Raw genomic sequence first — 27,300 nt, 5'->3', positions numbered from 1 at the left:
GCATTACCCTGGAAGTCACAGCCTGTAGGCCAGTGTCACGCCTCATTTGAAAGCTAAGACCAACAAAATTAACCTAAATTGAGCTTTTTCTTCACGGTGTTGTCACTTTGACATTTTTTCCCCATCGTTTTTAGGTTGTGCTTCCGTCACATTTCTGTTGTTCTTTAGTGGCTTTTTTGTTGCGTTTCCATCACATTTATGTCGCTCATTTGTTGCATTTTCATCCTCGTTTTTGTTGCCATTTTGGTACTTTTTTAAAGACACTTTTAGATTTGAGTAAAGCCAAACTGGACAAAATCCTTTTAATAAGCACATATATAAATAATACTATAGTTGTCCTTTTTAATGAATACATATTAATAATACTTATGTTAAACTGAACACACTGCCCGTCCCAACATGGCGGCGGCTGTGCGGCGGAAGCAGGTCAGTGTTGGCGCATGCGCAGTGCCGTGCTCGGCTCCCTGTAAAGATGTCTGAGACGGGGAGGGAGCAGAGGAGAAGACCAGACTCTGAGGAACAGGACCCACCGCGCTCCGCTTTAACCCAGTCCAGGTGAGTCCAGAACGGCCCAGAACCGTCCGGCTCGGTCCCGTGACCCGGCTAGTGGACCGAGGCACCGGAGGGGCACGATTAGCCCGGCACAGCGCGGCTCTGCTCGGAAATAAACGCGATAAACCTCTGCAGGGAGCGCAGCGCTGGGCAGGGGCGGGTCCGCCATCTTAAGTGCGAAGCAGCGCCAACAACAACCGCAGCCGTGGCGTTTGCTGCGAGGCCGTGTGAGCGGTGCGGACGGCCCCGGTGCCCCTCCACAGAGCCGGGTCACGAACGGCTCGGACAGGCCGCTGCGAGGCCCTCCTGCCGCGGTCTGGAGCTGCTATGAGAGGCTCGGGGAGAGACTCGGAGCTAAAGCCGAAGCCTTTGTTTCCTCCCCCCGCTTTCCCGCCTCCTCCTCCGTGTTTGTGCGCGCGGGCCTCACGGCGCATGCGTGTAACCATGGCGCTGCGCTGCGCTCGACAGAAAAACAGCAGCGCTTTTACCGAGCGATTTACCGGGTTTTCCTGCTCAAATGATCTCCGGATCACACAACAGCTCACTGTAAAGTCCCCGTGAATGATTTATCAACACGATCCGCCATTTTAGCTCCTGTTCCCGCGCTCTCTGTGAGCTGTTCGTCTCCACAGCTGTCGCCGCTGCAGAGGTGTTTATCTACCGCATATGTGCAGTGTAAACCTACCGCTCACCCTCCAGAGCTGTTTACCGCACACTACGGTATAAACCTATCCAAACCTACTCATCTACCGCATAAACCCACCCCTAACCCTGCAATCCTGCCCCAGAGCTGTTTATCTACCGCTTTACGGAACACACACCTACCAGTATCCCTCCAGAGCTGTTTATCTCCCGCACAACGTGTTAATGGTATAAACTACCTCTAAACCCTAGACCCGTTTATCCACCGCATATACGGTACATAACCCCACAGCTAACCTCCAGTTATCTACCACGTATTTACGGTGTAACCCTACCCCTACCCCGACCCTCCTACCCCCAGCTGTTTACCCAGCGCACACTACGGTATAAACCTACATTTTCACTCGTAGCTGTTTATCCACCACATATACGGTATAGGCTACATAAAACTACCCCTTAACCCAAGAGCGGGTTATTTCCGCACACTACGGTATAAACCTGCCCCCGTGTTTCCGCGGGGCATTAAAAAGCAAGTCATGCCCAAATGAAGGCTTTAAATGTCATTTAAAAGCATTACATTTGATTAAAACTGGCATTAAATCTAAATCCTCTGATGATGAAATGTTTGCAAATGGTAAGAAATGAAATATACAGGTTTTTGTTCATTTGTGGTAATTACAAAATCTAGTATTTGGGCATTAAAAAGCATTGAATTTAAACCCTGCTAACCCTCCAGAGCTGTTAAACTACCATACACTTGCCCCTAAACCCCAGACCTGCCTCCAGGTCTGTTGACCCCGGTCAGACCCCCGCTTCTACCACATTAATCCTGGTCCATAACGGCCCTAACCCCAGGACTAGCCCCGGACGAGGTTATGCTCATTTTAAACAGACATGCTTCCACCGCAGCACATTGACTGATAAATGAATGAATGACATCACGGACTTGCCTCTAGGGCTGGGCACCGCAAAATATTTTTTGATTGCCATACCTGAGCGAGACCTATTAGTCATCTAGAACCAGAAAACAGACCAGTTCTGTGTGGGAGATCTGCATGTTTACAATATCAGGTTCATCAGGTTCAATGTTGTTTCAATGTTTTGGAGTTAAATTGTGGCATAAAATGCAAACATTATGTAATGTCTTTATAAAAGTGAATAAAATGTTTACAGAATAATAGTAGCATTACTTCAATCACATTATTAAAAACAATGTTCACTTCAGAAACTATCACTCACCGTTTACATTATTCATCATTCAGAATATAAACAGTTTTTCTAAAATGTGCTTTTATAGTCAAGGAAAACTATTCTGACCATAATCTCAGACATTTTTACTGAAAACTGTTTCCACTGGGCATTAAAAAGCATTAAATGAATTGTGCTAAAAGTGAGGCCTTAAATATCATTAAAAACTTTGAATTGGATCCAAACTGGCATCAAATCTAAATTTTAGAGTAAAATTATGACATGGCTCAACAGTTTTTACTGGGGTTCCCAAACCTCTCAGGCCGGGACCCCAAAATCACTCACTTAATTTCACTAAAATGTGCCTGTTTTCAATCATAAAATTCAATGTCAGAAATGTAAAGATGTTGTTTCAAAAATCATCCTGTGACCATCGCTTTAGGAAACGACTGCTCTGAAACTGATTCAGCTGCAGTTTGTTCTGAAATTGACCACTTTTTTTTTGCTCAAAAGCTCTGATTTGTCCAATCTTAAAGGGGCTAGATGCAAGTTGGCCATTTTATACTCACTACTGCCACCTCAGGTCATATGTGTAACTGCAGCTTCTATATTAAGCTCGTGCATGACGGCACTTCAGACACGAAGTGACACCGTTTTGAGTGACAGTGCAGGATTTTAGAGGCAGTTGTGGTGAACAGGTCTGAGCTCATTCTACACATTAGGACATGTAGGAACATGTAGGGGGAGGAAAATACATAATTTAAACATTTTTAAAGTCCCTATAGCCCCTTTTAAGGAATGAAGTATGTGCATAAATTTAATTAAATTTGACTTCCTGCTGCCTGTATAAATCCATCTCCGCTGCCCTCTTCTGCTGGAGTAATATTAATGAAGTATCTCGTACTCGAGTAAAAAAGTTCCTCTGTGAGTTAAGGCCTCTTCATACAAAACTGCAAAACATGCAAAACTATCCATGTTGTCTCCGTTTTCCGCACCGGTGTTAGGACGTAAACATTGGATTCTCGCTTCCCGCTTCCGCCAAAATAACCCCGCCCACTAAAAATCCAGCCAATCACAGCCAGAGTTCTCGCAGCCTCGCCGAAATAGTTCTGCTGAGCTGATGTTTCAGTAAGACCTGCTGAACAGGAGCTGCGAGAGCAAAATGACATCATTTTGCTCTCGCAGCTCTGGGTGCGAGAACAAAGTTCTCGCGTCTTGTGGAGTATGAAGAGGCCTTAACTCTGTGAGCTTTACTATTTTAGGGTGTTTACCAGGCGCTTACAAGCAACGTTTTACTCTACTTTTGACTTTAACTGTACTTAATTATCCAGATCACTTCTTCTTTCTTCTACTCGAGTAACATTATTTTAAAGTGAATATTTTACTCTAAAGTTGATGTAGATGCAGCTCCAGTTGTTCCCCACACGACGGCGCTGTGCCTCTGTGTTTATATGTAGTTAATAAAGTGATTGAGAGTTACACAAAGTTCTTATTTTAAAGGGACTAGATGGAATATACTCGCTACTGCCACCTCAGGTCTTATGCGTAACTGCAGTTTCTATATTAAGCTCGTCATGACGGCACTGCAGACCTGAAGTAACAACTTTCTGAGTGACAGTGCAGGATTTTAGTAAGACTAAATATCACTTGTGATTTTAGTCTGGCCTTAGCCAGGCTAGGATTTTAGAGACAGTTGTGGTGAACAGGTCTGAGCTGGAACATGTAGGGGGCGAAAAATACTTCATTTTAACATTTTTAAAGGGGGGGTATTATGCAAAATCGACTTTCAAGCTTTACATCATGTTATTAAGTCATTCCCTCATTAAAACCATGCCTGAAGTGTTGCCTTGGCACATTCACGTATTTTCGAGTAATCTGTAAAAACTCTGATGGCGGCCATTTTAGGGATGAAACGCCTGATTCCTTCAGGAAACGCCCTCGACCTCCAGGATACGCCTCCAACCTTTCGTCACCAGCCGAGTAACCAACCACTGCTCCTCAGCAGAACCCCCTCCCCGCAGTGTCTAGCCCTAAGACGTAAACAGAGTCATCATGGAGGATTAGCTTCATGTGTTGTGAACCGGAGCCACAGCAGACTTTTACAAAGACACACATCAGTGTTTCTGTTACCGAAACACCCAGGATTAAAACCGGTGACAAGAATACTTATTTCAGTGTCTGGTTCTGCGCTGGGCCTTGATGATGCACAGAGCCTCCGGAGAAAGCTAATGCTAAGCTAAACCTCGAGTCATCACGTGGAAACGAGAAATATGCACAAATAAAGTCAATAAAACCACCACACACATAAAGAACCGTTTAACAATGATCACACACGGAGCCAGGCTTGTTGATTTGGAAGTTTATTGCTCACATTTCATCTACAATGGGTCATAGCCGAGTGGCTTTCTCCCGGAGCTAACAAGCTAGCCGCGACAAGCTAACGGGAAAATTCACTGAATACAAGCAGCATATTATGCATTGAAAACGTCACTAAAACAGGCAACTGCTTGAAGCAGCCTTTATGATGATCACACACGGAGCCGGGCTTGTTGATTTCGTAGTTTATTGCTCACATTTCATCTACAGTGAGTCGTAGCCGAGTGGTTTCTCCCGGAGCTAAGGCACTATTAGCCACGGCAAGCTAACAACCTTCACCTTCACAACATTCATTGAAAACAGGCAGCATTTTATGCACAAATAACGTCAATAAAGCAGCAACTACTCGAAGCAGCCTTTACGATGATCACACAATGAGCCTGGCTTTACACATGTGTGGTTTATTACAGACTTTTCATCAACAATGAGCTGTAGTCGATTATAACAAGCTAACGGGTAACCTCGAAAAACCATTGTCCACCTGCACAGATAATGTCCGTCTTTTGAATCGTATGGGCTCCTGCAGATCCTGGTGTCGTCCATGGGGGTATAGTTACAGATCCATAGGGCATGGCAGTTACAAAGAGAGAGCCTCCAAACAGCAGTTATTTTTCAGGCAAGAGCCCCTTCCAAGCGTCCTGTGTGGAAGGTTTGTCTCCAAATAATATCCTGTGTGGCCATTGTTCACAAAGTGATAAACAGTAGGTCCTTTCCAACAATAAAAAATAAAATGCACCGATCGTAGTTTCAATACTGTTGAGACAACGAGCGGAGTGTTGTTGTGATGCCACAGACAGCGTGTGGAGGGGGCGTGTCGGAAAGGGTCAGAGGTTCTTAAAGAGACAGAGGCCTATTTCAAGTCATTTGCTACCGCCATTTTGAAAGAGCAATTTCATACAAGGCAGTTATTCTAATTTACTGCATTTACAGACCAACAGAAGGTTTCGTCATCATTGTAGTGTGATATAGACTGGTGCTATGTGGCTGAAAAAAGCATAATGCCCCCTCTTTAAACTCTGTATAGTCCCTTTTTAAAAGTATGATGTGCTTTAATAGCCACCTTATTGATTTATCAATATATTTACATTTATTGAAGCCTTTTTTTTTTAAACAATGATAGAGGAAACCAGAAAATTAAAATGTTGTGATCCAAACTCCGTCTTAACCTTTCAAACACAAAAAAAACAAAACTTTTTTTGATGAAACCACTGCAGATTCAGGACGTCTTTAGGGAATCTGACCCGATCCAGTCATTAAATCCAATCTGATGCTCTCAATGTCCAGAACGGCTACTCTATATCGGGTCGGGACATCCCAAAGTACAACTAGGGCTGGGCATCGTAATTTTTTCCCCGATACTGGTACTTTAACAATACTTGGTTTTCGATCATGATACCTGAACGATACTTTTTCCCAATACCTATACTAAAATATTTGTCATCTAAAACAGAACAATAATGTTTGTAAGATCTGCACTTGAACAACATCGGGTTCAATGTCAAGAAATGTGGGGGAAATGTGGGAACATTTGGGAAAAAATAAGGGAAACTGGAAGAAATTGTGGCAAAATGAACTTCTTATCCCCCACCGGAACCAAGCACATTTTGATGAGATAAAACACAAAAACACAAAAAACTGACCAAAGAGCGACAAAAACGTTCTGCAAAGGCAACAATCACTCAACCAAAAAGCCACAAAAAAGGGCCGAAAAGCAACAAAGAAACAACAAAACAGCGAAAACAAAAAAGGGCCAGAAAACAAACCCCCAATAAAAAAGCCACAAAAACACTTAAATGTGACAACAACACAGCAACAATGCGACAAAAATGTTGCAGTCAGTTTTGTAGGTCTTTCTTACAAATGAGGCTGGCCTGCAGGCTGTAAGCTACCATAGGTTAAGGCACAAAAAATGCGTGAAAAAAAGTTAAATAAAAAAATAGGGGCAGAAATGAAGAATAAATATGGGAACATTTTGAAAAAAAGCGGATGAAAGCCGACAAAATATAAGTAATGAAAATTAGGGAAAAAATAAGGAAGAATTCGTAAGAAATTGGGGCAAAAATCCGATACCAAACTGGCGTCACTGGTGCCAAATGGACAATTTTCTTTTCTACAAGAAAAATATCAGGTATAGTGCCTTTTTTAATACAGAGACTTGAATGGGACCTTAAAGCAAACCAGATCGTGTAGTCAAAAGTTGTTTAAACGTTATTTAACACATTGAGTGCCAAAAATGATTAAGAAACTAGACACTCTAATACACATTCTGGGTGATTTTGGGGGCTCTGTGATGAACAGAACTGAAGTAAATGACGCTTAAAAAACCTCTTTCAGCCATCTGTAGCGGCGCGGCTCAGCTGCAGCTCAGGACTGACACCTGAACACTATTGCGTTGTAAGCTTGGACAATGACCGTAAAGCACTTAAAACAGCGTAAACAAACAGATTTTGATCAAAACTAGCCTGTTAAGCTCAGGATTTCTCAGGAACCGAGGCACGTAGAATACGGTTCTACGTGAACTCCGGATCACACAACAGCTCACCGCAAAGTCCCCGCGAATGATTTATCAACACAATCCGCCATTTTAGCTCCTGTTCCCGCGCTCTCTGTGTGCTGTTCGTCTCCACAGCTGTCGCCTACAGAGAGCGGAGAGTCTCCCCTTTTAAACGAGCCATAGCATTTGTCCATAGCTATAGCACAGAATACGCAGCGGTGCTACAAACATCATGAAGAATGGTCTGGATTGTTGCACAGCTAAATCCCCAAAACAGCGCGACACTTTGTTAATCAGAAGTGGTTGTTCTATCGCCTGTACACGAAATACTTTGGAATAATTGTCAGAATTTCCAATAAGAGTTACATTTTGTAAGATTTCAGATAAACATGTATGTTATCCTTTACTCAAGCTGAAGTTTTAATAAGTAAAACATGTTTGCATAATAAATGTGTCTAAAGCAACATCAGTCAGACAAAGGTTAGATGTAGATAATAAAGGTGACCGCAGTGGGTGATGACATCATCATTTGTTTTTCATCATTTTGACCCATGCTGGTCCCGTAATGACGTCCTAAATGTGTGGTTACAGAGTGGACGAGTCCAAGATGGCGTCTGATCCGGCTTCAGTGAAGGGAGACGCCGGCCCCGCCTCCTCACAAGCTCCGCCCCTCTCGCCAAACACGGCCACCAAGCCTCCAGAACTTCCAGGTAACGTCATGTTTAGGGTCCACGTGTAGCACGAAAGGCTGTCATCCAAATATGGTCATTTCCTTTTGTGGGAGACGGCAGCGGCTAAACACGAGAGAAATCTACACAGGGCGCAGACAAAGTGACTCAACTTTACGGCCGTTTTCCTTCCACTCTTTCTCAGCATCTCCACTTTAGTCGCTCCGACAGACTCCACACTTTACAGGCTCCTCTACAGCTGGAATCACATATATCCAACAGATCTAATTCCTGACACAACAACACAGAGACGTTTGAATGACATAAAATGGCCTATTTATGTGAGTAATCTACAGCTAAAGCTTCACATTGAAATGATTTGAAATGAGTCTGTTTCACTGCAGCGTCTGGCCTTAAACATTCATTGTGAGTGTGAACTGAAGAGGATGAAGGTGATACAAACCACGATCATCCAATACAATCCACTTTATTTATATAGCACATTTTATAAAAGTGTTTCCAAAGTGCTGTACATAAGATCGGCAGTATAAAAATAAATAAATATAAACCAAACTAGTCATTCTAAAAAGATAAAATAATTTTAAACGAAGTCATTAAAAACCATAAATGAGATTAAATGGAAAAAAAATAGATAAGTTTAGCAAAATAGTAGAATCCCCTGGTTGCTCCTGTCTCTGCCCTACAGTGATGTTCAGAACTATCATTAGAGCTAAAACAGTGAGTGACATTGTGCTAGTTATTTAAAATGTTTTATTTCAACAGTAAAACTATAAAATGTTCCTTTTTAAAGTGGTTAATGGACCATTTTCACCTTGTGAATTGCTCTAGAAAGCAGGAGAATTACGATGATGAGCTGTTCATTTCCAAACCTTATCCGAACCCCCACTTTAATATGTCTGACATTGTCACATCTGTCAGATACACAATATTGGAGAAGCACATTATAGAAATAGATTTATAATGCAAGTCAGACTGCAATGTGTGACATTGTTGTCAATTTCCAGTGATTGTCCAGTTCTTTATGCCCAGTGATACTCTATGGTACGCGCACGTCCGCGTGTTTCTTGCCGTTAGACTATCAGCCCTGAAATGGGCTTGGTTCAGGTGGGGGTTTCTACGCCAATAAACTAAACTGACTTAACTGGGTGCAGAGAAGGCTAATCTCTGCAGTGTGTGTTGCAGATGAGCTGGTGCAGGCGGGCTGGTCTAAATGCTGGAGTCGTAGAGAGAATCGTCCGTATTACTTCAACAGATTCACCAATCAGAGCCTGTGGGAGGTGCCGGTCCTGGGTCAGCACGACGTCATCGTGAGTGTGTCCTCTGTTAACCCCTGACCTCTGACCCTGTACAGCACTGACCTCTCTCTCTCCGCAGTCTGACCCGCTGGGGCTGAACGCAGCGCCTGCAGAAGGCGACGCCAACGGCCGAAAGAGACGGATGTCAGAGGAGCAGAGCAGCAACAAGCGGCCCAAGGTCTGTCTGAGTAACCAGCTCTCTGCAGGTTCAATAAAACCTGGTTCACACGAGAAGATTTTAGAATCGTGGGCAGATTTCCCAAACCTGAGAGCCCCCACACACAGAAAAATCAGAAAAATCGTCACACAAACCCTTTTCACTCATGACTAGGCTTGGGGACCATTAAACCACACCAGTTTGGTATCGGAAAAAATGTTCAGGTTCTACTGGTATCGCAAAAGTAAAAGCATCAAAAACAGGAACTGAAAAATATCTCTTTAGATCCAAGTTTGGCTTTTTGGTCCAGGGAGAGGATTAAACCGCTTAACTCCCACCTGAACTGAGCACATTTTCTCCAGTTTGGCTTTATCCAAATCTAAAAGCTCCTTGAAAAGTGTCAAAATAGCCACAAAAATGCTATGAAAAGCTGCTAAAAATTAAACAAAAAAGTATCAATAAAGTACACACTGGTCCCGTGACTGAGCGCGGCCACACTGGTCCCGTGACTGAGAGCGGCCACACTGGTCCCGTGACTGAGCGCGGCCACACTGGTCCCGTGACTGAGAGCGGCCACACTGGTCCCGTGACTGAGAGCGGCCACACTGGCCCCGTGACTGACTGCCACACTGGTCCTGTGTGTGTTCCAGGTGGAGCCCAGCACGCCCATCTCTCCCTCCACACCTGGAGTCAAACCCTGGGCCCCGGAGGAGAAGCAGACACTCACTTCGCCTTCTACACCGTCTACACCCACTGCACCCGCCACACCGGGCGCTCCTGCTGCCCCCGCCACGCCCTCCACACCCAGCCCCGCCCCCTACAAACCCGCTGTGTGAGTACCACTGGATCCTAGTGTCCATGACTAGACCAATAGACTAGATAGATAGATGGTGTATTTTGAACTTAGTAGACTTTATTTTGACTGTAGTGAGGTTTATTTTGACTGTAGTGAGGTTTATTTTGACTGTAGTGAGGTTTATTTTGAACATAGTAGACTTTATTTTGACTGTAGTGAGGTTTATTTTGACTGTAGTGAGGTTTATTTTGAACATAGTAGACTTTATTTTGACTGTAGTGAGGTTTATTTTGACTGTAGTGAGGTTTATTTTGACTGTAGTGAGGTTTATTTTGAACATAGACTTTATTTTGACTGTAGTGAGGTTTATTTTGAACATAGACTTTATTTTGACTGTAGTGAGGTTTATTTTGAACATAGTAGACTTTATTTTGACTGTAGTGAGGTTTATTTTGACTGTAGTGAGGTTTATTTTGAACATAGTAGACTTTATTTTGACTGTAGTGAGGTTTATTTTGAACATAGTAGACTTTATTTTGACTGTAGTGAGGTTTATTTTGAACATAGTAGACTTTATTTTGACTGTTGTGAGGTTTATTTTGAACATAGTAGACTTTTTTTTTGACTGTAGTGAGGTTTATTTTGACTGTAGTGAGGTTTATTTTGAACATAGACTTTATTTTGACTGTAGTGAGGTTTATTTTGAACATAGTAGACTTTATTTTGACTGTAGTGAGGTTTATTTTGACTGTAGTGAGGTTTATTTTGAACATAGTAGACTTTATTTTGACTGCAGTGAGGTTTATTTTGAACATAGACTTTATTTTGACTGTAGTGAGGTTTATTTTGAACATAGACTTTATTTTGACTGTAGTGAGGTTTATTTTGAACATAGTAGACTTTATTTTGACTGTAGTGAGGTTTATTTTGAACATAGACTTTATTTTGACTGTAGTGAGGTTTATTTTGAACATAGTAGACTTTATTTTGACTGTAGTGAGGTTTATTTTGAACATAGACTTTATTTTGACTGTAGTGAGGTTTATTTTGAACATAGACTTTATTTTGACTGTAGTGAGGTTTATTTTGAACATAGTAGACTTTATTTTGACTGTAGTGAGGTTTATTTTGACTGTAGTGAGGTTTATTTTGACTGTAGTGAGGTTTATTTTGAACATAGTAGACTTTATTTTGACTGCAGTGAGGTTTATTTTGAACATAGTAGCCTTTATTTTGACTGTAGTGAGGTTTATTTTGAACATAGACTTTATTTTGACTGTAGTGAGGTTTATTTTGAACATAGTAGACTTTATTTTGATTGTTGTGAGGTTTATTTTGACTGTAGTGAGGTTTATTTTGACTGTAGTGAGGTTTATTTTGACTGTAGTGAGGTTTATTTTGACTGTAGTGAGGTTTATTTTGACTGTAGTGAGGTTTATTTTGATTGTTGTGAGGTTTATTTTGACTGTAGTGAGGTTTATTTTGAACATAGTAGCCTTTATTTTGACTGTAGTGAGGTTTATTTTGACTGTAGTGAGGTTTATTTTGATTGTTGTGAGGTTTATTTTGACTGTAGTGAGGTTTATTTTGAACATAGTAAACTTTATTTTGACTGTAGTGAGGTTTATTTTGACTGTAGTGAGGTTTATTTTGACTGTAGTGAGGTTTATTTTGAACATAGACTTTATTTTGACTGTAGTGAGGTTTATTTTGACTGTAGTGAGGTTTATTTTGACTGTAGTGAGGTTTATTTTGAACATAGACTTTATTTTGACTGTAGTGAGGTTTATTTTGAACATAGACTTTATTTTGACTGTAGTGAGGTTTATTTTGACTGTAGTGAGGTTTATTTTGATTGTTGTGAGGTTTATTTTGACTGTAGTGAGGTTTATTTTGACTGTAGTGAGGTTTATTTTGACTATAGTGAGGTTTATTTTGACTGTAGTGAGGTTTATTTTGAACATAGACTTTATTTTGACTGTAGTGAGGTTTATTTTGAACATAGACTTTATTTTGACTGTAGTGAGGTTTATTTTGAACATAGTAGACTTTATTTTGACTGTAGTGAGGTTTATTTTGAACATAGACTTTATTTTGACTGTAGTGAGGTTTATTTTGAACATAGACTTTATTTTGACTGTAGTGAGGTTTATTTTGACTGTAGTGAGGTTTATTTTGAACATAGACTTTATTTTGACTGTAGTGAGGTTTATTTTGACTGTAGTGAGGTTTATTTTGAACATAGACTTTATTTTGACTGTAGTGAGGTTTATTTTGACTCTAGTGAGGTTTATTTTGAACATAGACTTTATTTTGACTGTAGTGAGGTTTATTTTGAACATAGTAGACTTTATTTTGACTGTAGTGAGGTTTATTTTGATTGTTGTGAGGTTTATTTTGACTGTAGTGAGGTTTATTTTGACTGTAGTGAGGTTTATTTTGACTGTAGTGAGGTTTATTTTGACTGTAGTGAGGTTTATTTTGACTGTAGTGAGGTTTATTTTGAACATAGACTTTATTTTGACTGTAGTGAGGTTTATTTTGAACATAGACTTTATTTTGACTGTAGTGAGGCTTATTTTGAACATAGTAGACTTTATTTTGACTGTTGTGAGGTTTATTTTGACTGTAGTGAGGTTTATTTTGAACATAGTAGACTTTATTTTGACTGTAGTGAGGTTTATTTTGAACATGGTAGACTTTATTTTGACTGTAGTGAGGTTTATTTTGCAGGATCTACTGGGACCTGGATGTTCAGACTAATGCAGTGATCAAAGAAAGACCTCCTCTTCCTCTGCTGCCTCCTCATCCAGAGATCGAACTACAGAGAGCTCAGCTGGTCACCAAGCTGCGGCAGCACTACCACGAGCTGTGCCTGCAACGAGAGGGTACTGCTACTGCTACTGCACTACTAATACTACGACGACTACTGCTACTCCTGCGGATACTGTGACACACCCGTCCTTGTGTGTGTGCAGGTATAGACCCTCCTCGAGAGTCCTTTAACCGCTGGCTCCTGGAGAGAAAGGTCATCGACAAAGGCCTGGACCCTCTTCTGCCGAGCGAGTGCGACCCGCCCATCTCCCCCTCCATGTTTAGGGAGGTGATGGGCGACATCCCCATACGGTAAATATCACCCCAGCAAGACCAAACGCACACAATTTTCCCCTGAAAGGCACCTTATCGTCGGGGAAAATGTCACCCAAACGTCACCGAAGTTAAGATGGGACAATGAAAGTCTACATGTAAATATGCCAGAGTGGCTAACTTTCATCTGTCGTCCCAGGGCAGGTTGCGCTTTTTGAGACGGGGGAGACCACATGACAACAGACAATAGACAAGACAAGTGTTGTCGGGGGGATTCCGTGCATTGCGCTGATTACAAACAGATCTGTATCTGCTCCATGTTTCAGTTAATCTACAGAGTTTAAACGTCCAAATGTTTTTCAGATTGGCTCGGATCAAATACAAGGAAGAGGCCCGAAAACTGCTGTTCAAGTACGCTGAGGCGGCCAAGAAGATGATAGACTCCAGGTACACACACACACACAGACGAATGTTCAGCCGTCGTCTGGACTGGGTTTAGTTTGGCCTCTTGCTGCAAGAGAATCAGACGAGAGGCCGAGCGTCCAAACCCAGGACAGATGACCGTCTCTAGTGGGCGTGTCTTCGTGGTGGGCGTGTCTTCGTGGTGGGCGTGTCCTCGTGGTGGGCGTGTCCTCGTGGTGGGGTGTCCTCATGGTGGGTGTGTCCTCAGGAATGCCAGCCCTGAGAGCAGGAAGGTGGTGAAGTGGAACGCTGAAGACACGATGAACTGGCTCCGACGAGACCACTCTGCTTCCAAAGAGGATTATATGGTAATGTTACTATTTATTAGAATAATCATGAAAAAGTTCATTTATTTCTGTAATACTTAAAATGTAAAACTAATGTATGATATAGACTTATTGCGTGCAAAATGAGAAATGTAAAAACAGCAAATTCAACATCTCAGAAGATTAGAATATTACATTACATATAATCAATTAAAAAATGATTTTAAACAGAAATGTGGGTCCTCTGAAAACTACAATTATGCATATGTACTTAGTACTTGGTTTGGGCCCCTTTTTATTTGAGTGACTGCGTTAATGTAGCCTGGCCTTAGCCCTCCGTAAACTCCGGTCAGTTATAATTTCCCCTCATGTACGTCTGGGTCTGATCTCAGTGGCTGCGTTATATCGGTTGACTTTCTACCAACCATTCAGTGAGCGGGGGAGGCGGGGCTTGTAGGTGACGTCAAACATTTGCGCCGCATTTGCTGGTTGTAGTTTGGCAATGACGCCGGATACGAAAGTAATGGAAGCTCTTCAATCCGTTCTGGCTCGGCTCCAAAATATCCAGAAATTAAAATTCAAGCCTTGGAATGTGCAAGGAATGTTCCCAAGAGTCGTGACAGAGTCGTGACAGAGTCGTGACAGAGTCGTGACAGAGTCGTGACAGAGTCGTGACAGAGTCGTGACAGAGTCGTGACAGAGTCGTGACAGAGTCGTGACAGAGTCGTGACAGAGTCGCGACAGAGTCGCGACAGAGTCGCGACAGAGTCGCGACAGAGTCGCGACAGAGTCGCGACAGAGTACAAAAAACAAAAAACTCTAACACCACAACCAATATTTGTGAAACTCAACAGAGAGTGACTGAACATACTTATTTCTCAGGCCCATTAGCCAAAAATGCTGAACCTACTGATAAAAAAGTATTATTTACTCAAATCGGTACTTAGCAGAGATAGATGCTAACCCTGGAAGTACCGACTTTAGTAAATAATAATTCTTTAGCAGTAGGTGCGGCATTTTGGGCGAATGAGTCTGAGAAATAAGGTTCAGTCTCTCCCCGTTGAGTTTCAGAAATATTGACTGTTTTAATGTTGTTTTTCTGGCATTTTAGCCAGTATGCTAGGACTCAGGAGCGGAAGTCGTGACGTTACACTTAACAAACGTATTGTGACCAATTTTTTATGCCTATGCGATCTAAAAATAGAATTGTTCCCGACTGCAAGATTTTCTTCCTCATCGCAGTGCAGCAAAGCGCACATGCACAGTCCACCTTAAAAGAAAGCCTTCAGGAGCTACCTTAAAAAAGGCTTGCGTGTTTGAGTGGCTGCGGTACGAGGGCTGTACCATCATTGAAGCATACATGTACTGTACTGGTTTTTGAGCCCTGGGTCGAAAAACGCTCGTCCTCCCTTTTGGGCATTTGTCTGGTTTTATAACTTGAGCAGCAGCACCTCTGCCTCCCTATCAGCAACAGCCACTGAGAGACGCACCATCCAGATCCTCTGCACTTTACAGACCCACCAGTCAGCTGCTCAGTGCGATCTGTCAACCGAGTAGCTACACGTTTGGAGGGAGCGCACTGATAAACAGGGAAGACACGTGTATCTCTGTCCTTCACAAAGCTCGTGAAAAGGAGAAAGAGTCAGTCCCTCCTCAGTGTCACCATGGACGCCACAGGTGCACCATGTGACTGAATCATTTTTAAAAGGCTTTAAGGCCAGTGATGACCTTTCAATGATGAGGATATTTTCTGTTCCAGTGCAACAATAATGATGCTTTGTACATTTTAATTTAATGTAACATTGTTTTAAAGCTTTTTTTCTGTAGATGTTCGTATGTGTCCTCACTTTTACCAGTGTAATAGAACTGGTCACCCTATGCAGAGATGGCGGGCCACACTAGCCTGGCTAACACCAGACTAAAATCACAAGTGATATTTAGTCTGGGGACCACCAATTCATGTTCTGGTAGGAGAGGTGTGGTTTACGATCGTCCATAGCCGTTTATTGGGCGCAACGAATGTCTATCATGCGTCTGCACGAGGCCACAGCCAATCGTATCATTGTATCTGATGACGTGTGACGTACCCGCTGTAAACTTTCGAGCTAAACTATTTAGAACAAGGTCTAAAGCTTGATCGAAAAATACCATTGTGTCTGCTGCTGTCATGTTTCATCCGTAAATAAACTTTTTCTTTTTTATCCGTAAATAAACTACAAGCTTCCGTATGTCGAATAGTGCGTCATCATCTCGCCGTCCCTCCTCGTTCTGTGATTGGTTCCCAAATCCATGCGAACATTTGGTCCATGGTCCCCAGGCTGCTGTGCAGTTCCAAATGATTGGAGCGCACACAGAGTCTGGTGTTAGCCAGGTTAGGGCCACCCTGCATAATACGGTGTACACAGTGTTTTTTTTTTTTCTTTCCATTAGCTTCCCTATTATTTTTGGTTGTGTGCTACCAAGAAAAAAAGTGCATTTCGAGCCCTGGATTAGACAATCGCAGTTATGCAAGGATTACAAAAGGTGGCTGTAAGATAATTAGACATGTTTTGTAACCTGCCATCGACCCGTAGAGCCTCACGGGCCGCAGCAGCACCGGCGGCAGCCGCTGCGTGTCCGAGTGTGGACTGAGTAGTAGGGCCCCCGACGAGAAACTTTCATGGTCGACCAAAAACATGCCCTGAACAGCGACTAGTCCACTAAAAGGGGGCGTGGAAATACTTGGGCGCACCGACGCAACCAACATAAAATGTTAGTCTGGAGCCCTGTCTTCTCTGCTGCAGGAGCGCCTGGAGCATCTGCGGCTGCAGTAGTAGTACTCTCTGTAGTATTAATGAGGTCTTTTGTGCTGCAGGAGCGCCTGGAGCACCTGCGGCTGCAGTAGTAGTACTCTCTGTAGTATTAATCAGGTCTTTTGTGCTGCAGGAGCGCCTGGAGCACCTGCGGCTGCAGTAGTAGTACTCTCTGTAGTATTAATCAGGTCTTTTGTGCTACAGGAGCGCCTGGAGCACCTGCGGCTGCAATGTGGGCCTCATGTGGCGGCGGTGGCTAAAGACTCGGTCGAAGGAATCTGCTCCAAGATTTACCAGCTCTCAGCGGATTACAGTCGCCGCCTCCGACAGACGCACCTGGGCTTATTACAGACGCCGCCCCCCAGCGAGGCGCCCACAGGTAACTCCTCCCACTAGCACTACAGATTCCGCCCCCCCATTGAAGTGCCCATAGGTAACTCCTCCCACTAACACCACAGACCCGCCCCCCCATCGAGGCGCCCACAGGTAACTCCTCCCACTAACACTACAGACTCCGCCCCCAAAATGACTTTGCCACGTGTGATACAAGAACTGTGGTGCCACGTGACGATGTTTCTGGATGTTGATGTGTTTTTATGTGTCTTCAAGGTGATGCCAAAGACAAATTTCTACCTTGGTGGACAATAAAGTGTTCGTATTCGTAAAATCTCTGCCCTGTTCCCTCAGACCCGGTGCCCGGTGCCCGCCTGGTCTACTGTTACCCGCTGCGGCTCTCGGTGCCCAGTCCGGTCCTGCCCAGAGTGGAGCTGCACTTTGAGAACGACGTGGCCTGTCTGCGCTTCAAAGGAGAGATGGTCAAAGTGAACCGCGGGCACTTCAGTAAACTGGTACGACCCCCTGATCCCCTGACTCCCCCCTGACACCTGACTGACCCCCCCCTGACTCACCCATGACACCTGACTGCCCCTGACTCCCCCCTGACACCTGACTGACTCCCACCTGACACCTGACTGACTCCCCCCTGACACCTGACTGACTCCCCCCTGACACCTGACTGACTCCCCCCTGACACCTGACTGACTCCCACCTGACACCTGACTGACTCCCACCTGACACTCCCCCCTGACACCTGACTGACTCCCCCCTGACACCTGACTGACTCCCCCCTGACACCTGACTGACTCCCCCCTGACACCTGACTGCCCCTGACTCACCCCTGACACCTGACTGACTCCCCCCTGAGCTGCTGGATCCACACCAAACGCGGCCGGCGCCTCCAAAGTGTCAGGTTTACATTTAAAATACTTGGAGGACGCGCCTCGTCAAGAGGTCCCGCAGCGAGTCACGCGCCTCCTGTGCGGCGCCTCACGCACCTCCTGTGCGGCGCGTTTTGAAGCTTTTTGCACATGGTGAGCTTTTGACGCGCCTCCTGTGCGTCCAGCGCAGCCGACGCTAGAGTTGGGAAATGTTGAATTTTTTGGAGAAATTGACGAGCGTCGACCAATCAGGAGCTTTCCCCAGCAGTGACGCACGTTGTAGCTGAGCCACCGGGGCAGATGCTCTGCCGGCCCCTCAGATGTAAACAAGACACGGAGGTTTAGCTTCATTGTGAACCGGAGCTACAGCAGCGCTGGGACTTCTACAAAGACACCAGTGCTTCTTTACCTAAACATCCAGGATTAAAAGCGGCGATGAGAAAAGTTATTTCAGTGGCTGAATCTGCGCTGGGAATGTTTGGGCTTCGAGGATGATTGTTGTAGCATTACCATCAGAGGAAGCTAATGCTAAGCTAAACCTCCGGTCCTCACGTGAAGATGAGAAATATGCACAAATAAAGTCAATAAAGAACAATGATCACACACTGAGCTGGGCTGATGTTGTAGTTTATTATTCACATCATCTACAATTAGCTCCGGGAGAAAACCATAGCTCAGTTAGCTCAGTTAGCTCAGTTAGCTCAGTTAGCTCAGTTAGCTCAGTTAGCTCAGTTAGCTCGCATTGAGCTCCGGTTTTCTCCCATGAAAACAAGCATTATGCACTAATAACGTCAATGAAGCCGTAACGACATAGAGCAGCTTTATGACGATCATACACTGAGCCGGGCTTCACGCATTTTGTGGTTTATTGCAGACTTTTAATCAACAATGAATTGTAGCAGGTGTATTTCAGGCAAGAGCTACTTCAAAGAGGCTACGAACACGCTCCGAGCACGGCCAGAGCACCTGACGCTCGGTGACATTTGTGACAAGTGTCACAACTACGCGTTTGGTGTGGACGCAGCAGTACTCTTGTTTTATTTTGTAGGAGCTGCTGTATCGTTACTCTTGTTTTATTTTGTAGGAGCTGCTGTATCGTTACTCTTGTTTTATTTTGTAGGAGCTGCTGTATCGTTACTCTTGTGTGGATGATCCTCGATTTGAGAAGTTTTTGTCCAGAGTCTGGTGTTTACTCAAGAGATATCAGGTACTACTCACACATACTTTCTGTCCCAAATCAACCAAGTTCTCAGAATATTCCCAGGTGATCCTCTCAGATTTGGATGATTTTTTTTTTAGCTCCTACACATGTGTAATGAACACATGCACAGTTATTTTCTTTAACTCCCAATAGTTCATTTTAACCTCTTAAAGCAGTACTAAGTAACTTATTTACCTTAATAAATCCTTTCCGTAGTCCCTGTGCGGGTCATACAAGTGTTTATGGGATGATTGGAGGGTCTTTCATCTCCCCCTGGTGTCTCTGGCCAGAAAACCATGTTTGCAACTTGACTGCCACCGGTGCGGAGAAAGCAATACACACTAATGGAATCACGAAGAAGAAGCTAACATGCTAACGGGCAAAGCTAACTGCGGGCTAACGTCACTTTAAACAGTATTTAGAGCCAAGTTTGAGTGAAAAAAAATATTTCCATTGTATAATTGGATGCACAGTAACCCTCTCTCCCTTCGCCTTTCCCGTCAGCGTAGTATTTACTCTCCAAGACAATTAATAAGTTAAAAAATCGTAACTTGCTACTACACCTGCAGTTGCGCTTATGGCCTCTAGGGGGAAGAGTTACTTAGTACTGCTTTAACTTCTACCTGAACCGAGCACATATTCTCCACTTTGGCCTTACCCAAATCTAAAAGCTTTTATGAAAAAAGTGTAAATAGCAACAAAAATGAGACGAAAACAAAAATAGTGACAAAAAAGCGTAGAAAATGCAAAGATAAAGAGCAACAGAAAAGTGACAAGAAATGACGAAAACACAACAGAACAAAAAAGCAGTGAAAAAAAAATCGAAGTGACGACAACGAGGCAACAATACAAGGAAAAAGATCCTTCTACATCAGTTGTGTAGGTCTTAGCTTTAGCCTATAGGCTGTAAGATTTTGGATTCAGGTAAAGCTGAACCAGAGAAAATGCACTTGGTTATGGCAGGGGGTAAGAGGAGTCTTTATTTTGATTACAGCTTGATTTTCTATCTGTCAAAACAGACGGCCTTCAAAGTCTTCTGTCAAAGCTAAAAAAGTTCCATAAATGATTACGGATAATGTAGCTTCTGCTCTCACCTGTCTCCTCCCTCTCCTCAGGTGATGTTCGGCAGTGGGGCACATGAGGGCGCCGGTCTGCAGGGGGCGCTGCCGGTGTCGGTGTTTGAGGTTCTGCACAGACGATTTGGAGTTTCGTTTGAGTGCTTCGCGTCGCCGCTAAACTCCTACTACAAACAGTTCTGCTCCGCCTTCAGCGACACCGACGGCTTCTTCGGCTCCCGCGGGTCAGTCACCAACATGAACTAAAGTAGCTTTCTGAATAATGGACACAGCCAGGTTCAAGGTTTAAATGAAAACCTCTCCTCAGGCCGTTCCTGTCCTTCACTCCGGCCTCGGGGTCGTTCGAGGCCAACCCTCCGTTCTGTGAAGAACTGATGGAAGCCATGGTGTCGCACTTTGAGGTGAGTCCAGCTTTGGGTTAAACCAGATTCTCTCTGAAGAACGGAGTGACTGCAGCGTGTGACTGTAGAAGAGCCTCCTTTTAGAAGAAGAGCCTCCTTTTAGAAGAGCCTCCTTTTAGAAGAAGAGCCTCGTTTTAGAAGAAGGGCCTTCTTTTAGAAGAAGAGCCTCCTTTTAGAAGAAGAGCCTCCTTTTAGAAGAAGAGCCTCCTTTTAGAAGAGCCTCCTGTAGAAGGGCCTCCTTTAGTCTTCCTCTAGTCTTTAGTCTTCTTTAGATTTGTGGAGCGGATTTGGTAAAGCCTATCGGTGATTAGCTCTGTTTAATAAATGTGATAAGTAAAAACATTTGTTCATTTTTGTTTTGGAGATTTCTTACCAGAACTGTATTTCTCCCATAGAGTTGTCTTGGCCCTGCTCCCCCTGACATTATGACCTCATCACTTTCTAAATCGTCATGGCAAATGAATTTAAGAGGGTAAAGTGCTTTTCCTCTGGTTCTGACCCGCCTCTTCTCTCTGGTTCTCGTTGCCGTGGCGCCCTCCAGGAGCTGCTGTCCTCGTCCTCGGAGCCTCTGTCCTTTGTGGTGTTCGTGCCGGACTGGAGGGACCCAGAGACGCCGGCTCTGACCCGGATGGAGTCCAGCCGCTTCCTCCGCGAGCAGCTGCACGTCCCGGCCTTCGAGCACGAGTATCGCTCCGGGTCACAGCACACGTGCAAGAGGTGAGAGGGTTTCCCACATTAAAAGCCACTCAGTGAAGCCAAAATCCAGGCCTATTCACTTAATGACTTTTAATGACATCATTCATTTGTTACTGTTTAAGTTCATCAAATAATAAAACTCTAAAACTAAATCATCTAAAACGTGTTCTGCTGCCGTTGGCTGAAATTGACCACATTTTTTTGCTCCAAAGTTTCTCGTTTTGTCAAATCCTCTTTTCTGTTTGATTTTAACACCACAAATATTTCACTTTTGGAGATCTGCAATGATTTCATCAGAGGAGGGTCGTACTCAAGTAACTGAACACATGCAGTACTTATTACTTGACTTGAGTAATAATAAAATAGAAGTATCTGTTTTTCACTCATTAAAAAACAACTCGTGTCACTGAGTAAATCTGTGCTTAAAAACTGAAAAAACTTTTACTAATTCCTGACTTCAAAAATTAATGTTGAGCCCATTTCTTGCATTGATATTGTCAAATCAGTCATCAAAGATCATCGATTTGACTGATTTGACCACACTCAGAAACTTAGAATATCGTGAAAAGGTTTTTTCTGTAATATAACTTAATTAATGTGAAACTAATATAATACAGACTCGTGACATGCAAAATGACATATGTCAAGAAAATGATGGCTTCCAGCTTGTAAAAACCACAAAGTCAACATTTCAGAAGATTATAATATTACATGAAATCAATAAAAAAAAGTATATTTTAAACAGAAAAATGTGGGGTAAACTATAATCCTGCATATGTACTCAGTACTTTGACTTGAATGTAGGGATGCACGATAATATCGGCCGCCGATAATTATCGGCATTTATCGGCATTTTGGCGCCATCCCCGATAAAGCCGATAAAAAAAAATTCGGCCGATAATTAGGCCCGATAATTATAAGCTCAAATTACATTGAATCTGCGGCTCCAGCTCGCTGCCTTTCTCTCGGCGGCGCCGCCCCGCACGTCCTGCAGCCCAGAGCTGCTGCAGACTCAGGACAGCACATTTACAGCAGCAGATATACGCTCTCCACGGCCGACTTTTGCACGGCTTTAGCTGAAAAATGCGACGAGTATTCCAGCAAAACAGCGCTGTCAGGCGCTCTCTCCGCGAAGGAAGAGTTTTTCGACTTTTTACATCGAAGTAACTTCAACATTAGCACCGCAGCAACATGAGAAAAAGACGAGGAAATGCGAACCGCGGACCCGCTCACGTAAGTGAGCATTACTGGAACACAGCGGGGCCTGAACACCCATGTATCATCTTAGCATTTCTGATAAAATAAACACGATAACCCCCCGATTAAAGCGCTATGAACGAGAGGAGTTTTACATTGATGAAATGAGCCACGCTGCTCGTTTTTTTTTTTTTTTACCACACGAGGCACAAATGCATAAATGAGCCCAATGCAGGATTATATTCCAGCATTGTAAATAAGAATTCATTAGTATGATGTCAACAAAAAGAAAAATACTAGGAATTAAGCAGTAGTAGTAATATTCTTCTTTTTTTTCTTTTTTTTTTAAATAAGATGTGACACAGATGAACAGAGACAGACCTGCTCATGATGGAACTGTAAAACCAGAGCTTTAGAAAAAGGTGGAGACTCAAACCCAAAGTAAAACTCATTATTTGATTTATATTTATACACTTGTATATTGCTTGGTAGAGTTAATATATTTTGGGCAGAACTGTGAACTGTTACATCGAGTTCTTGTCAAAAAATAAAGTGCAAATATATATACATAATTATCGGTGTCATTATCGGTTATCGGTATCGGGACATGCGGAATTATCGGTTATCGGTTATCGGTTCAAATTGGCATTATCGTGCATCACTACTTGAATGACTGCCTTAATGCGTAGTGGCGTGGATGCTCTCAGCCTGTGGCACTGCTGAGGTGTTATGAAGACCAGGAGGCTTCAAGAGAGAAGATAATACTTTATCTCACAACGGAGACATTGACTTGTTACAATTGGCATTCAATAAGATCACTCGAGGTGTGCGAAACAGACAGGAAATATGCAGGAAAAGTATGTGTATCTTATGTACAGTAAGTAAAAGCAACAATCTTAATGGGCGGAATTACAACAATAAGGAAATAAGAATAAATAAAAATAGGACAAAAATTAGAACCGATTCAACCAGAGGAATCTGACATGTGAGGTCCATGTCCAGGACCCGTCTGTGTGGAGGCTCCTGATGCTCTGAGTCCAGCCTCAGTCACTCCTTGTGAAGGTCCTCACACTTTTGAATGGCCTGTTCCTGACAGTCCCCTCCAGACTGAGCTCATCCCTGTGTCCTGTGCACCTTTTTCCCGCTTTGATCCAGCACTTTGAGAACATTCAACTTCTTTTGCTTTTACCTTTTTAAGGCTTTTGTCAGTGATGGTTTTCTGCACAACTGTCAGGTCAGCGGTCTGAACCCATGATCGTGAATCCTACTGAACCACTGACACCATTTAAAGTCTCACGGACAATTTGCAAGTGTGGGATGAAACGGCTGATGAAAGGAGACACTTTGAGCCGACAGTAAAGCCCCTTTTCACAATATTCTAATTTTCTGACATTTTGAATTTGTGTTTTTTACAAGCTGTGAGCCAAAGTCATCCTGCAAAGTGAGATATATCAACCCTTTGAGCCGTAATTATCAAAATTACAACAAACACAGATTGTAAAAACCTCAAATGAAACATCTCAGAAACATCTCGGGATGAGCTCAGTCTGGAGGGGACTGTCAGGAACAGGGCATTCAAAAGTGTGGGGACCTTCACAAGGAGTGACTGAGGCTGAGTCAGTTCATCCAGAGCCTCCACACAGACGGATCCTGGACATGGACTTCACATGTCAGGTTCCTCTTGTTGAAGCATCCTGGTCTTCATAACACCTCAGCAGTGCCGCAGGCTGAGAGCATCCATGCCACAGCGCATTGAAGGGGCTTAGATGCAAGTTAGTTATTTTTATACTCACTACTGCCACCTCAGGTCATACGTGTAACTGCAGCTTCTGTATTAAGCTCGTGCATGACGGCACTTCAGACCCGAATTAACACCTTTCTGAGTGCAGGATTTTAGAGGCAGTTGTGGTGAACAGGTCTGAGCTCATTCTACACATTAGGACATGGAGGAACATGTAAGGGGAGGAAAATACATCATTTTAACATTTTAAACTCCGTATAGTCCCTTTTTAAAGCAGTCATTCAAGTAAAAGGCCCAAACCAAGTACTAAATGCTTATGCGTGATTATAGTTTTCAAAGGACCAACATTTATCTGTTTAAAATCATTTTTTGTATTTATTTCATGTAATAATTGAATTTTCAGACATTTTGATTTTGGGGTTTTGACGAGCTGTAAGTTTGTAAGCTGTAATTTCCCAAATTTAAACACAGGCTTGTATGATTAACTATTTAGTTTTGAGACAAACAAACAAATCTATTTCTACTAATTTGATTTGATTTTAAAAAGTCAATGTTGCCGAGCCCAATTCAAATCGGTCTGACCGTGTTAACGCAAGAATTGGGATTGGCAACATTGATTTTTGAAATCAGCGCCCTTGAATTACTATTGTTGCCAAAAATCATAAAGAAATGCATTGCCCGTGTCACATTTTACCCAGACTCTCATGTTGCTGCATAAAACAGGTGCATTTCATGTTTTGTTTCTCATTGAGTCAAAGTCTGATTGAGTTTGACAGAAAGTACTCATAGTACTTAAGTAACTTTTTATTTTTTGCTCTTGAGTAAATATTTGGTCACTACTTTTACTTGTACTGTTACGCTTACCACCTCTACATGAAATATAGTATTTGGGCATTAAAAGTCATGAAGTGAGACTCCGCCTCTAACTCCTCCCTCTGATGCTTACTCCGTCTCTGACCCCGCCTCTGTCACTAACTCCTCCCCCTCTCCGCCATAGGGAGGACATGTCGTACCGCGCCGTCCACGGCACCGCAGTTTTGTTTCTTCAAAACGACGCTGGTTTTGCAAAATGGCCGCCAACTCCAGAGGGCGTGGCCGAGCTGGGCTCCGCCTTCAAACCCCCCAAAACAAACTCCTCCACCTCCACGCCAGGCCCCGCCCCCCCGGGCCCGGACTCTGCCCCTGCCCCCAAAGCGGTGGCAACGCCCGGTCTCCAGGACAACCACGACAACAGTCACCACGACAACAACAACAACAGCAACAGCAGCCCCAAGATGGCCGCCGTGTGAGCCGCTGGAGCCACTGTAGCAGGGGGCGGGGCCTTTTTAGTGAAATTCTAATTTTTTAAAGTTTGTGACGAAAAATGAACTTTTCTATCTGTCTCTGTTCTGCGCTCTGATTGGCTGTAAATATGTACAGTTTAAACTAAACCAAAGTGTCGTCGTTTCCATGTTTTTTATGGTTTCTGTTGTGCATGTTTGTGTTTCTGCCTTTTTCCACTAAAGTAAAGCTCTATTTATTAAAGTCACTGCGGAGCGGGCTGCTGTTGTACATGTTTTAGTCTCGTTTGTTGATGAAGGTTTAACGGACTGTCAGACAGGGGCGCTCTTCGCTGAATGAATATGAAATAAATACAGTATTTGGATAAAACTCCAGGAGCCTCTTTTATTCCTCTTTACCGTCAGTCTCACGATCGTCTGCTTTAAAACAGGCACCACACTCCAAACAAAAACTCCTGAACATTTTCTCCTGTGACGAAAACAAGACAAAATGGCAACAAAAGCAATGACAAAGTTACAAGTCACAAAAAAGCAACGAAAAAATTACATAAACTATGAAGATGTCACAAACAATGTTTATATCAGTTTTGTAATGCCTCATTTGAAAGCTGTTATCTCTACAGTCCAGAAGCTTTTAGATTAGGTTAAGGCTAGAGAAAATGCCCTGATTTTTTGTTGTACATTTTTGCCACCTCAGAGTTTGTCCTAAACATTTAAAAAAACAGACCTCGTTGCATCTTCATCTAAATGTTTATTGATTGATGGAAAAGTAGAATCTACATGAGAAGTTTATTTTGGGGCTGTTCCTGCTTCTTTGCCGCCGCTTGAAGCTGAACATGGGCCTGAAGCCTGCAAATAATTCATCTGATATTTGCTGGAAGTATTGTGAGAGCTAGAAATGTGTTGGGGCCAAACTATGTGTTTTTAATAAACATATTTATGTAGTGACCCAGCAGATGCCTGGGTGGTTAGCACAGCACAGCGCCTTTAGGATGCTTCAGGATCAATAGGGTTTGCTGATTGAACCGTTTCCATGGTTACGTATACATACCATTCTGGAAACCTAAAAAACTGAAATAAAACTGAGCCTGAAGCATCATAAGAGCCACCAGGTGTGAAGCTAGCCACTCATATTCTTCACATAAGTCGCATTGTGCAGCTTTAATATCCCAGTGTAGCCTGTGTGAGGAGGGGGAGAGCTCAGCTTGGAAGTCATTTATTTGTAAAGCATGTTTTATTTCCGTAAATAGCAATATCGTGTAGATGTAAGTTTCCTCTGTCAGATGCCCAATTTTAAGATTCTTTTAATTGTTTTTAAATGTTTAAATGGCTTGGCACCTTTGTATCTGTCTGAGCTACTCTCTGTCCACGCCCCGTCCAGAGCACTTCGCTCAGCTGACCTGCTCCTTCTGGATGTGCCCAAAACGCACATGAAAACCAGAGGAGACAGAGCTTTTTCTGCTGCTGCCCCCCGACTGTGGAACGGTCTGCCTCTCAGCATCCGTTTGGCCCCGACTCTAAGCAGTTTTAAGTCCTCCCTTAAAACCCACCTCTTTACACAGGCCTTTTAATATGTTCAACTTTCTCCATTGTATTTTTGTTTAATTGATTTTGACGTAAAGTTTATTATGCCTTGTTTGTATTTGTATTCATAGTTTTTATCATCGGTTTGTGTTGTGAAGCACTTTGGGCAGC

The 27,300-nt window shown here is 43.2% G+C and overlaps 1 protein-coding gene across 1 annotated transcript; it reads left to right on the top strand.

The window, feature by feature from the left end:
* Nucleotides 1-332: 332 nt before the first annotated feature.
* Nucleotides 333-25,958, top strand: pcif1 (phosphorylated CTD interacting factor 1). Its single transcript, XM_079556637.1, has 16 exons — nt 333-555; nt 7,844-7,962; nt 9,124-9,248; nt 9,316-9,414; nt 10,044-10,225; nt 12,923-13,077; nt 13,168-13,315; nt 13,640-13,723; nt 13,947-14,046; nt 17,001-17,175; nt 17,484-17,644; nt 19,134-19,220; nt 20,330-20,514; nt 20,598-20,691; nt 21,233-21,408; nt 25,323-25,958. Exons 1-16 carry the CDS (start codon nt 473-475, stop codon nt 25,612-25,614), a joined length of 2,265 nt encoding a protein of 754 aa, XP_079412763.1. The 5' UTR covers nt 333-472; the 3' UTR covers nt 25,615-25,958.
* Nucleotides 25,959-27,300: the final 1,342 nt, after the last annotated feature.

This window comes from Gobius niger, assembly GCF_951799975.1.
Source record: "Gobius niger genome assembly, chromosome: 5".
NCBI lineage: Eukaryota > Metazoa > Chordata > Actinopteri > Gobiiformes > Gobiidae > Gobius > Gobius niger.
This window is presented reverse-complemented; position numbering and strand designations above follow the sequence as displayed.

Bases quoted from the DNA above. Each gene is read 5' to 3' on its own strand.
- pcif1 (XM_079556637.1), top strand. From the start codon at position 473: ATGTCTGAGACGGGGAGGGAGCAGAGGAGAAGACCAGACTCTGAGGAA. The intron at 14,047-17,000 runs GTAATGTTACTA...TTTGTGCTACAG, and splicing joins CTTCCAAAGAGGATTATATG to GAGCGCCTGGAGCACCTGCG. The intron at 17,176-17,483 runs GTAACTCCTCCC...CTGTTCCCTCAG, and splicing joins CCCCAGCGAGGCGCCCACAG to ACCCGGTGCCCGGTGCCCGC.